At 50.0% G+C, this 12,009-nt stretch overlaps 1 protein-coding gene across 2 annotated transcripts; it reads left to right on the top strand.

Annotated features, from left to right (window-relative positions):
- Positions 1-5,686: 5,686 nt before the first annotated feature.
- LOC119356917 (transcription factor TGAL6-like) lies at positions 5,687-11,468 on the top strand. Of its 2 annotated transcripts, none has more exons than XM_037623909.1 (8): positions 5,687-5,853; positions 6,590-6,724; positions 9,260-9,506; positions 9,589-9,657; positions 9,862-9,921; positions 10,032-10,484; positions 10,565-10,783; positions 10,873-11,468. In XM_037623909.1, the coding sequence occupies exons 2-8, from the start codon at positions 6,672-6,674 to the stop codon at positions 11,029-11,031; spliced, it is 1,260 nt and encodes a 419-aa protein (XP_037479806.1). In that variant the 5' UTR covers positions 5,687-5,853; positions 6,590-6,671; the 3' UTR covers positions 11,032-11,468. The 2 variants fall into 2 exon arrangements, with proteins under 2 accessions (XP_037479806.1, XP_037479805.1); XM_037623908.1 differs by having other exon boundaries at positions 5,688-5,853; positions 6,610-6,724.
- Positions 11,469-12,009: the final 541 nt, after the last annotated feature.

Below are 12,009 nucleotides of genomic sequence, written 5' to 3'. Positions count from 1 at the left end.
CGGGCCAGAAATCATTCCACATCACATTGACAGGCTAAATGGGCTATATTACAATGGCCAGCGGGTACTAATTTAATATTTGTGACAACTGATTGTGAGCATAATGCAGGAACCAGGATAGTTACTCCTCTAATAAATAAATAAGCACAATTTGGATAAGTTGCACTCAATGTCGTGCATTTAATTTTGACTAAATTTAATATTCAAGTTTCAGCAAAGTAAGCATCTGCGTATGTACTATGTTCAATTTTTTTAAGCAAAGTCGTGATATTAACTATCCAAGTGAGCCCCCTCAACCCTCTTTGAAAACCCTAGATGCCATCACTCTCACAGGCTAGCCCACATGTCCACTCCTTCACTGGAACTTGTGAAGTTATGTCTTCCCGGGTCTAGTCGGGTTTGAGGTTGTCGTCTAGCCCTCTTCATCGCCTTCTTCTTCGAAACGACGATCTGTTTTTCAGATAATAGATTCCGGCAACTTCTGGCTTCGACGACTTCTCGTCCGCTATGTCAACAACATTGACCTGGCTTCAATGTTTTTTAAGAGCTTCATAGGTGGTATCAAGCTTCGCTCACAGCCTGAGGCCGATGACATTGGATCTACAATCTAAGGGTTCCTTCACCCATCAACTCATTACATACATTTCACAAAGAAGTCTGAGTGCCTTGTGCAAAGTAATAACCAGCCATGCAGGTGCTTGTATGCAAACATGCGAGGTTCAATCAACAACTCATGTTGAAGTTTACATGTTTCCATCGAGTTTTTTTTGAACCATGCAGGAGGACTGCATGTATAATATTAAAGAGAGAAAAAGAAGTACAACCAACCAAAAGTCCACAAGAACTACCATACAACACCACCAAAGACCATACAACATCGTCTACAGCGAAACGACCATAACTAATATCACAGTGAGTGTAGAACAAAGCGACCCATACTTGCTTCTGCCCATTGTTTGGCGTTACCAATAACTTGATCCAAGATTTTTAACAGCGGCATGTAAGCATTCTTGAAAACCCTGCCATTCCTCTCCCTCCATATACTCGAGGTGACAAGCATTATCAATGTGTTCAAGGAATTCCTTTTGGTTCCGTGAACTCTAGCCCTTGCAACTTGCCACCAATCTCATAAGGAGAGAGCAGATTGAGGGACGACCTTCGTAATCCCGGCCCAATGAAGCACATCAAGCTAATAGTTCCCACATTGATACTTCTCGGGGGAAGAAGACATCGTTTGGTTTGGAATTTTAAAAACTTAAAGAAATGAGTAAGAAAAAATATAGCATGTGGAATTGAGTAAAAAAATCGGGCTAGAAATTGTCCAATCGGGCCAGAAATCATTCCACATCACATTGACAGGCTAAATGGGCTATATTACAATGGCCAGCAGGTACTAATTTAATATTTGTGACAACTGATTGTGCGCATAATGCATGAACCAGGATAGTTACTCCTCTAATAAATAAATAAACACAATTTGGATAAGTTGCACTCAATGCCGTGCATTTAATTTTGACTAAATTTAATATTCAAGTTTCAGCAAAGTAAGCATCTGCGTATGTACTATGTTCAATTTTGTTTAGCAAAGTCGTGATATTAACTATCCAAGTGAGCCCCCTCAACCCTCTTTGAAAACCCTAGATGCCATCACTCTCACAGGCTAGGCCACAGGTCCACTCCTTCACTGGAACTTGTGAAGTTATGTCTTCCCGGGTCTAGTCGGGTTTGTGGTTGTCGTCTAGCCCTCTTCATCGCCTTCTTCTTCGAAACGACGATCTGTTTTTCAGATAATAGATTCCGGCAACTTCTGGCTTCGACGACTTCTCGTCCGCTATGTCAACAACATTGACCTGGCTTCAATGTTTTTTAAGAGCTTCATAGGTGGTATCAAGCTTCGCTCACAGCCTGCGGCCGATGACATTGGATCTACAATCTAAGGGTTCCTTCACCCATCAACTCATTACATACATTTCACAAAGAAGTCTGAGTGCCTTGTGCAAAGTAATAACCAGCCATGCAGGTGCTTGTATGCAAACATGCGAGGTTCAATCAACAACTCATGTTGAAGTTTACATGTTTCCATTGAGTTTTTTTTTTTGAACCATGCAGGAGGACTGCGTGTATAATATTAAAGAGAGAAAAAGAAGTACAACCAACCAAAAGTCCACAAGAACTACCATACAACACCACCCAAGACCATACAACATAGTCTACAGCGAAACGACCATAACTAATATCACAGTGAGTGTAGAACAAAGCGACCCATACTTGCTTCTTCCCATTGTTTGGCGTTACCAATAACTTGATCCAAGATTTTTAACAGCGGCGTGTAAGCATTCTTGAAAACCCTGCCATTCCTCTCCCTCCATATACTTGAGGTGACAAGCATTATCAATGTGTTCAAGGAATTCCTTTTGGTTCCGTGAACTCTAGCCCTTGCAACTTGCCACCAATCTCATAAGGAGAGAGCAGATTGAGGGACGACCTTCGTAATCCCGGCCCAATGAAGCACATCAAGCTAATAGTTCCCACATTGATACTTCTCGGGGGAAGAAGACATCGTTTGGTTTGGAATTTTAAAAACTTAAAGAAATGAGTAAGAAAAAATATAGCATGTGGAATTGAGTAAAAAAATACAACCAAATATTTCCTCTTCAACAATGAGTAACTAAAAATAAGTGCTGACAGGTGCTTTCTTTTTCCTCCCCTAACCCTAGGTGGCTAGAGTAAACTCTGCCCTCCATGCTTCACCCGCGAGCCTGTGGATTCGCCTCCCCTCTGCCTGCCGCTTCGGTGGCCGGTGGCGGGGCGGGAATTCCGATGCCTCTGTTGTGGTTAGTAATTTAAGTCAAGTATTTTAGTCCCCACAAATGCGGAGCTCGGGCAGATGGCGACGCTTCTTCTTCGAGTTTGTCTTCCGAGCTCCAATCCTCCTCGAGTTCGTTCATCTGGACGTAGTTATTGGAGCTCTGGCGTAGATTCTTGTCATATCCTTGGGACGGTGCTATTAGGATTTCTCGTGACGTGATGAGATTTGGTGGCAGGTGCTTCAGCTCTACCCAAGAGTTCAATGGTGACGACTACGGCTCCATGGCGCTGGTCCATAGTGGCACGTGCACGAAGACTTTTCGTCTGTCATCGACAAGGTCTAAGCCGGCTCCGGTAGGACATCGGCGCGTTCTAACAGCAATAGTGGTCATTCGGTGGTCTCAAAATCTCGTTGTATTTTTTATTATGTTTGAGATGCTTTATATTTCTGGTGAACTTTTACAATAGATATGTTTTTATTTTTGAAAAAAAAACTAGAACGAGTAAGTAAACCTTTTTTTATTGCAAAGAAAAAGCTAAACCTTTTTTTATTCCAAAGAAAAAGTTAAGCCTTTTTTTAACTGAAAAAAAATGGGTAACTGAACCCTGGTTCAGAAAAAACTCTGGCATCTTCACCCTGCCGGCCGCCGCCGCCGTCGTCGCTGGCTGCCGAGGGAACCCAACCCCAAGACTGCCAACTCTCCACCACCCAGGCAAGTAATTCCCTCTCCCGATCAATCTACAGTTTCACCCGCACCCCCACACCGAGCGTCCCAAATCAATCTGACGACGGCAGGGTATAAATCTCCCCCTGAATCGTACTACACAAACATGATGAACATCGAAAAGGGCAGGACGGGCAAAAGGGCAAGAACGACGACGACGGGAAAGAAGGGCCGGCCGGTCGAAGCCCCAAAGCAATGGTCCGGCGATCAATGGCGTTGCTCTCGTCCGAAAAACAAAACGGAGAAATGCAGCGGGACAGCGACGCCCACGAACACCAACGGCTGCCATCAGCGAGGGGCCCCCGTCTTAAGGCAATGTTTCCCTTCTTGTTAATTGGTTTTGGATGCACCGCAACGGAGACCGCATCATCGTCACCGTCAGCTTAGCTTAGCTTAATCACACCGCCACTAACGAATTCGATTGATTAATCGATGGATCGATCCGCCATTGCTGCTGCTGCTGCTGCTGCTGCGTACGCTAGTGCTTTTATCTTATCTTCTTCTTCCTTTAGGTTGGCCGTCGAAAGGTTCCCCGTCTTTTGGCGCCTTTATGGCAAAGCGGGAATTCTTCGTCGTCACGCACCACCCTTACGCCATTCACAAAAGAGGTGGTGAGTAGGTGCATGCACGCCCCCACCACGCACATAAAATCTATCATCTGTGTGCGTGTGTGCAGTGTGCACACACATATATTCCTTCCCCGATCGTCTCTGTTTCTCAATCAGGAGTTTTTTTAGAGTCACCGGTGTATTCCCTTCTTGCTTTCGGGCAAAGATGATGATACGTGGACGCAATGATTGCCCGGCAACGGGGCGACTTCGAATGGGTCTGCGAAAACCGGGCAAAATTTCGAACAAATTTCTGAAAAGGTTTACATGTGATTGCACTCTGACTGAATTTTACGGTGCCGCTTTGCTTTGTGTTGATGTGATAGGCATGGCTACCGCTCAATTATGCAGGGAATCAAGAGCTTCAAGATATCCGAAGGCCGGTTAAGTGATTAGCATGATGTGTCCTTCCCGATGGAGAACGGAACCGTCGAGATGACACGGGTGATCAAAGAAACGTGTCGATGCACCGGCAAATAATTAAGCAGCTATGGCTAGGAGAAATGACGACAGGTAGCAGAGGAGGCAGGTTTCTTATTTTAGGAGGCTTAGAGGTTTGGTGATCAGGAGGGGATACCCCAGAAATGGCAAGTTCCACCATGTACACAATTAGGTGAATCTCTAGTGATGATGTCCCTCAATTGCATCATGGAATCTAACATGACCCCCATTATAGGGCCATCACTCATCACTCATCACAAGATGTGTGTATTACTTAAATCCTGCTTGCCTTAATCAGACCCCACCACACCACATCCAAAATCCCACCCTAACACATTGAGTTACTGGTTCAAGTTCAGTTTAGTGGTTAACAACTTGACATGACCCCAGTGCTGCAAGCCTGTAAGTAGCACTGTCTGGATACCTGTGGGCTGTGGGTAAAACAACCTATCACAAGTTTAGGGGGTATAGCCAGTGGGGGTCTCTTCTGCGCTGTTATTACCACTTTGTGAGTGAAATGTTACCATGTCTGATGAGCCTTGTGGCAAGGAACTTTCTGCCTAATCAGTAGTGAACTAGTGACAATGAATCTGGCGTATCACTTAACCGTCTTTGCTCGGTGGTTTTCTAGTATAATGTTCTAGGAAGCTTCTTGATGCCATGCCTTTCCCTGGCAGTTCCAATCACCTGCGCAACCTGAAATTATTGAGCCGCCGATGTGTCGATCCGTCCGAGCAACCAAGTGTGTATATATGTGTGTGCCTGAAACAAAAACACAGGCTTAAAATAGCTCTCAAGCTTCTTTTTACACCTGAAAGTTACCATCTTTCCCCTCCGTCAGAATCATGAGCACACTTTCTCCTCCCTAGGCTGGCTGGTTAGGTGATCGATGATGTGTGCGCTGAAGTAATCTAAGAGTCCCAGTGTGCAAGCAACTCTGCACATAGCCAACTAGTTTACGGAAAGAATAATTAGTGTATCCTTAAGCATGAGAGGGGAGGCCCAGGTGATAATATTAGATACTCAAGGGCTCTTTATACTTTGGCTCCCCCTTTCCAACAGAAGGCAGCCGGCTCGGCTCTTTGCCTCTTTATATAACGCCGCATCACTCCATCTGCCCAACTTGGTGCCCTCTCAAGCTCGGCCAGACCACATCTGTGGAGGAGTCTCCCTCTTGTGCTTCGAAGCTCGCCGATCGAGTTTTTCGCTGTGGAGCTGTGGGTTTGAAGGAAGCCATCCTCCTTTGTCGTCGACTAGAAGACCGCAGCCGGGTACTGAATTTCTCAGCCTTCTTTGTCTGTTGACTTTGTTTGCTTGTTTGCTCCTTGAGTATGCTTCTGATATAGTCAAGATCAAGCTCCGTCCTACCTCTTGGCTGCTATTACTGTGGGCTATGATTAATGATAAGTGAGGTCTTCTTATCCAAAAATGATAAGTAAGGTCTCTGTCGGAGTTACCATCTTAGTGGCAAGAAAAAACATCATAGTACAGCCTGCAAATACATGGCTTGTGTATCTATTTTAGTTCTTGCTGTAGTGGAAGAAAGACATGAAAGTTCTTGGTGCCCAGACAGATTTCATCTTCTCATCAACAGCCGTACCGTCTAAGTCATGCTTAATAATTATTTAAAGCTCTGTTAGTCTTGTCTAATTTGTTGTTTGTTTTGCTTACCCTGAATGGGACTGCAAATTGCTAGTACAATGGTACAGAAGTAACCATATTCGCTTCTCCAATAACTCTGGAATAGCTCTCCTAAACCATACGTTGGTGGGAATATTTACATAGCCGGAATAAAGTGGCTCGAACAATTGCTCAAATTTCTATATGTTATCTCCCAAAGGAATGTATCCTCGTTGGCGTATTTTTCTATGACCATATCTTCCTCCATGTTCCTGCAGCACTAGACAACCTTAGAGACCGCATAATAACTTTGACTACTCGTGAATCACACAACTCGTATTCCTTTTCCCCTTTCTGGTAAATGAATTCTTGTTCGCCATCTGACAGATATGAGGTGATCAATTCAGGTGTATCATCTAGCTAAAAGGGAGATCAAACCAGGTAGCATGATATAAGGATTGAGGACACAATGGAGCTCTACCCTGGGTACCTGGAAGACCACTTCAACATCCACAAGCTTAGGTGCGTATCTATTTCTCTTGATCCGTTCCTCTTAATTCTCCTAGACAGTTTTTCCATCTGATTCTCCTCTGTGAATTCATGAATAGTATAGTCACAGCTGTTGCATTAATAGTCTGTCTGAACTCTGTAATAGAAAAACAAGGTGGCAGGCAGAGAGGAGACTTAGCAACTAGTATCGCTTAATAATTAATTAACGCGCACTTGCACGGCAATTTGCATTAGATTTGATACTTGTTGATGGTGATGCAAACTGATTGATGGTCTCCGGTGGGAGCTGGCAAGTGGGCTAGTGCATCCCTCCAAAGTGAGATCATGTCAGTTTAATAATAGCATTAACAAAGCAAAATCCTAGACTAAGCACCATCGAAAGGAGAAAAGAAGGAATCACCACGTTAGGATCGAAATGGTGCATCAAGCTAGGGAGATAACTTGTGCCAATTCTTCTCTGAAAGTATAATACTACTGTGGCCCTAACAGCCGTAGAAACCCCCTGCCGGAAAAAGGTTTTCCTGCTCCCAATTTGCACTTTGCACCCCATGCCACGGTAGCCGTTTTCCGCACAGGGGGCGCGTCAAGGATCGGCGCGAGTCCTGTTAGAGCCATGAGTCTGGCATCAGGGAAAGCAGCGAGCAGTGGTTCAGTGAGTGAGTGTGTTAGCAAAGCAAAGCATGCACTGCCAGGTGTTAACCACCATGGTTGTGAGGAGCCCTGAAAAAGAAAAGGGAAGAAGAAGAAAGAATCACCATGTGTTGCTTAGGATCGAAATGGCACATCGAACTAGCTAGAGGGAGATACCCTTGTGCCGATTCTCCCAAGGCATGAGGGGGAGGCGAGATGCTCCCTTCTGCTTTGTCCCTCCGCCTAACAGCGACCGTAGAAACGCAGGCTAGCATGCCGGACAGAGTTTTTGTCAACAGGTCACGTCGTCGGCCGGTGATTGGTGCTGGCCTGAATCTGCGCTTAAGGCCACAGTAGGTTAGTCTGAAACTCTGAATTCGTGCTTTTTCCTCAAGAGTGATCGTGAGGAGTGATAGCCATGCGTTTGGCTTTGGCATCGGGTCTCTCTGGCCTGGTGGAGATGCTCATAGAGAGTTGACTCGGCGCGGGCAGATGACACGGCACGACACGACGAGGCCGGCCATGGTAGTGTCGCTGAATTTTTTGTGAAAAAAATGGTGCGGGGTGCACTGGGAGAAGATGAGGAGAAAGCAGTGAGCAGTGAGCCGGTGTGTGAGTGCGTCGCCATTGGATCAGCACCAACTCACTGACTGACCACCCAATCAGCAATCTTCCCTTGGTCTGTCTTCCCGGGACACGTGTTGAGTTTTTAGCATCATATGACGCAGGGAACCTAGGCTGCAAGTGAGCACGGCGGAGCCGGGCCGGTGAACCTGGACGCAAGATCGGCCGGGTGTCGTTGGTGCGCGGGCATGGAGATAGATAGAGACCCTTGCGTCGTGTGCTGGAGTGGCGGATAGGCGGACGGACAGGCCTAACTCGAGCCTCGGCTTTTGCCGCGAAAGCCAGGGGGTGGGGCTCCCGCTCCGGCGCCAATTATTGGAGCACCATTGTTGATTGATTCCTCCTCCTCTCTCTTTCTTTCTCTTCTTTCTCCCGTGTGCGCTGGCCCGCCCGGTAGTAGTAGCAACAGCAGTGAAAAATCCTCCACTACTCGTGGAGCTCCAGCATGCCAAGTAGTGGTAGACATCCCTCCACCGTGCATGCCTCGCCGCGGTGGTCGCCGATGAATCATGGCGGCCTTGACGCTACATGGGCTCGGATTTGACGTGATAACTCGGCCTTTAGCGTCGGAAGGTATGGTGGTGCCATCGCTGTGTTCATTCTACTACATACTACGGAAGCATTATGTGCGACGTGACGTCAACGGTGATGAACGGACCGGACCGGTCGCCGTCGGCGTCGCCGCTCTGGGCACGTAAGTGAAGTAAACCCTCGGCAAGTGGCGACGTTTCATTTGTCCCGGGGCGCCAAGGGAAGAGGCCAAGGCCACCTCACGGCCGCCTTTGCAAGCGCCAAAGGCCAGGACACAGCCAAAAGGGTCGGGCCGGCCGCGGGGCGCGCCCACTCCCCGCCCGTCGCGCTGGCTCTCCTCCTGTCCACGCCACGCTACGCGCCCCCGGATTCCGCCTCCAGATTCCATCCAGGCTCAAACCTCCACCACTCCAGCCCGCCGGTGACCAGCGGCCACTCCTCGGCCCGGATTCCCTCGTGCGCGCGTTCCATCGCCTCCCTCCACCGGCAGATCCGAGCATCGTCGTCGGGTCACCGGCCCAGCAGCATATATCATCTGTTGCGTACGCTGTCAGCTCGGTCGCACCGCCGGCGCTGCGCTAGCTCTGTGGCGCTCGGCTCAGCTCACGCCGGGAGCATATCTATCTGGCGCTCTGCGCCTGCCACCTACCGGCCTAGCCCCCTAGTTGTAGCTTAGTGCTGCTGTACCTAGTACCCACGCACGTCCATCCCAGTTCCCCTGCTTGCAACTCCTGTGTGCTGATTCTTATCCTGGTTCTTCAGCGGCACCGGCGGCGCGTCCCCGCCGGAGTACATGACGTCGGCGGCGGCGGCGCAGTACGCGCCGGCGCCCCTCCGGATGGCCATGTACGAGCGCGCCCCGCCGCAGCAGCAGCACCACCAACACCAGCAGCAGCAGCAGCCGGCGCTGGGCATGTGGAGCAGCGAGCCCTACAAGGTGGACAGCGGCGGCCAGGCCACCAGCGGGTCCAGCATCATGGAGCCCGACGCCAAGTTCGACCACCCAGGGGTAGGCGACAGATTCATGCTCGCTGGCTCCTCCTCAGCTGGTTCACGCTTTCTCTCTACTCATTTTGGTGTGGTCTCTGCAGCTGGATGAGGATCCACACATGGACGAACTGGAGACGGCCGATCAGGGAGCGAGCAAGCCCAAAGAAAAGGTAACCATCAATCGCTCCATCACATCTTAAACTGCATGCTACTGTATAGTTAGTCTTCCTTAAATGTGCTGGGCAAAGGAGATTACTGTTCTCCAAAGTACAATTAGCTTCAGTTGTCCATTTCCCAGGCTAATCTGATTGATTCTTGCAAGAGGGAAATGACACTGTTGCACATATAAATTAATAAGAGATGATTTTGCTCAGGTCATGAGAAGACTTGCACAGAACAGAGAGGCTGCCCGGAAAAGTCGCCTCAGAAAAAAGGTACAGTACCTATAAGCATTCTGATTATTTTGAACATCGGAAGCCATGGCATGATTCACAACAGCGACTCACTGACGCCATTGTTGTGCTCCTTCCTTCCTTCGCCACAGGCCTACATCCAGCAGCTGGAGTCGAGCCGGATAAAGCTGGCGCAGCTGGAGCAGGAGCTGCAGCGCACCAGGCAGCAGCAAGGCATGTACGGGGGCAACCCGGGAACGAGCCTGCATCGCGGGGGCTCGGCCGGCCACCTCGGATTCGCGGCCGCGGGGCAGATGATGGACCCCGGCGTAGCGGCGTTCGAGATCACGTACGGCCACTGGGTGGACGATCAGAAGCGGAACACGGAGGAGCTGCGGAGCGCGCTGCAGCCGGGGCAGGGCACGTCGGAGCTGGAGCTGGAGGTGATGGTGCAGACCGGGCTCGCCAACTACGACAACCTCTTCCGGATCAAGGGCGCCGCCGCGCAGGCCGACGTCTTCTGCGTCATGTCGGGGCTCTGGAGGTCCCCCGCCGAGCGCTTCTTCCTCTGGATCGGCGGCTTCCGGCCCTCCGAGGTCCTCAAGGTACGTTGTTATCGTCGGAAAGATGATCGCCGTTGTTATCGTCGTCGTCGGGGGTTGACCGGTGTGTGGCTGGCACGCAGATCTTGAGCCCGCAGCTGCAGCCGATGTCGGAGCCGCAGTCGGTGGCGGTGTACGCGCTGCAGCTGACGTCGGCGCAGGCGGAGGACGCGCTGTCGCAGGGCATGCAGAAGCTGCAGCAGACGCTGGCCGAGTCCCTCACGGACCCCTTCGCCGCCCCCGACGCCTACATGGCCGGCGCCGTCGAGAAGCTCAAGGGCCTCGTCGGCTTCGTGCAGCAGGTACCTAAATCGGCGCCGCCGCCGGCGACCCATCCATGATCTGAAACTCTGAAGATTAACTTATGGCATTGTCGTCGTGGGTGTTGCAGGCGGACCATCTCCGGCAGGAGACGCTGCAGAACATGCACAGGATCCTGACGACGCGGCAGGCGGCCAAGGGCCTGCTCGTGCTGGGGGACTACTTCCAGCGCCTCCGCGCGCTCAGCACGCTCTGGGCGGCCCGCCCGCACGAGTCCGCCATAAGCTAAGCTGTGCTCGATCACGTAGCAATGGCGGAAGCAGAGAGAGATCGATGATGGCGCAGAAGAAGTTAGTACGTACGTACGTAGTAATCCATCCATCTGCTGGCCAGCGGAGGACGAAGAGATCCATCTCGCTGGGTTGAAGGGAGGAAGAGGTAGGCATTCAGAGCCGCGCCGTAGGTACGTGCGTGCTTGCTTGTTTTCCAGACGATGACGGGGTAATTAAGGTCGATCAGGTGGCCGGATCAAGGGATCGAGGATGTGTAAATACATGTTTTGGTGTGATGATGATGATGATGATGGTGTAGCGATGAAATTGCTATAAGAAAACAAGGAGGAATTGTAGCGCTTGTGATCCGGTATATATCATGTGTAATTGTTTGTGATTAGTGTTGATCGTATCGTATATGGAGGAAATGTTTTGCTAAAGCACATTCAGATTTGCTCCAAGTATTGCGCATCTGAATCCATGTACCACCTCGCATAGCTTGTGTTACTTGAAGGTACCTTCAAGTCTATTACCAAATTGCAATGACCTCTCCTCTGGGCCGGATCCAATAAGGGCATTTCTAACCGGTCCCCAATAACTGATTAGAGGCGTGGGTTTTTACTCCTTTAACCGGCACCTAGCCAATCCCCAATCGGCGCTAGTGGAGCATAAATTATCCTCAGCCACGCCCCGCCTCCCTTACTCCACCACTCGGTGGCTGAGTACAAAGTCCACTCTCCTCCTCTGCCTCATGCGCTCCACTCCCGTGCCACATCTTCGCCGGTGTCGCCCCTCCCACTACCCTCCGCTGTGGTCCTTGACCAACCAGATTGGTGCCCTCTCGCCCCGTCGACGGCGCACAACCGGTAGATCTGTGGCTTTCGCGTCCGCCGCTGGATTTGGCGCATCCGGCCGCCGGCGACTGCACCTTGCCATGGATTGGCCGGGTACCGGACTGCACAGCCTCGGCAACGCCTCCGCGCCACATGCAGGTA

This window comes from Triticum dicoccoides, chromosome 2A (assembly GCF_002162155.2).
Source record: "Triticum dicoccoides isolate Atlit2015 ecotype Zavitan chromosome 2A, WEW_v2.0, whole genome shotgun sequence".
NCBI lineage: Eukaryota > Viridiplantae > Streptophyta > Magnoliopsida > Poales > Poaceae > Triticum > Triticum dicoccoides.
The sequence above is the reverse complement of the archived record's forward strand: the minus strand, read 5'-3'. Positions and strand labels throughout refer to the sequence as shown.

What these genes read in the sequence shown, in the direction of transcription:
- LOC119356917 (XM_037623909.1), top strand. Translation starts at nt 6,672, where the DNA reads ATGGAGCTCTACCCTGGGTACCTGGAAGACCACTTCAACATCCACAAG. An exon ending in TTCAACATCCACAAGCTTAG is followed by an intron (nt 6,725 to 9,259) that starts GTGCGTATCTAT and finishes CTGGTTCTTCAG; the next exon opens with CGGCACCGGCGGCGCGTCCC. An exon ending in AAAGTCGCCTCAGAAAAAAG is followed by an intron (nt 9,922 to 10,031) that starts GTACAGTACCTA and finishes CCTTCGCCACAG; the next exon opens with GCCTACATCCAGCAGCTGGA.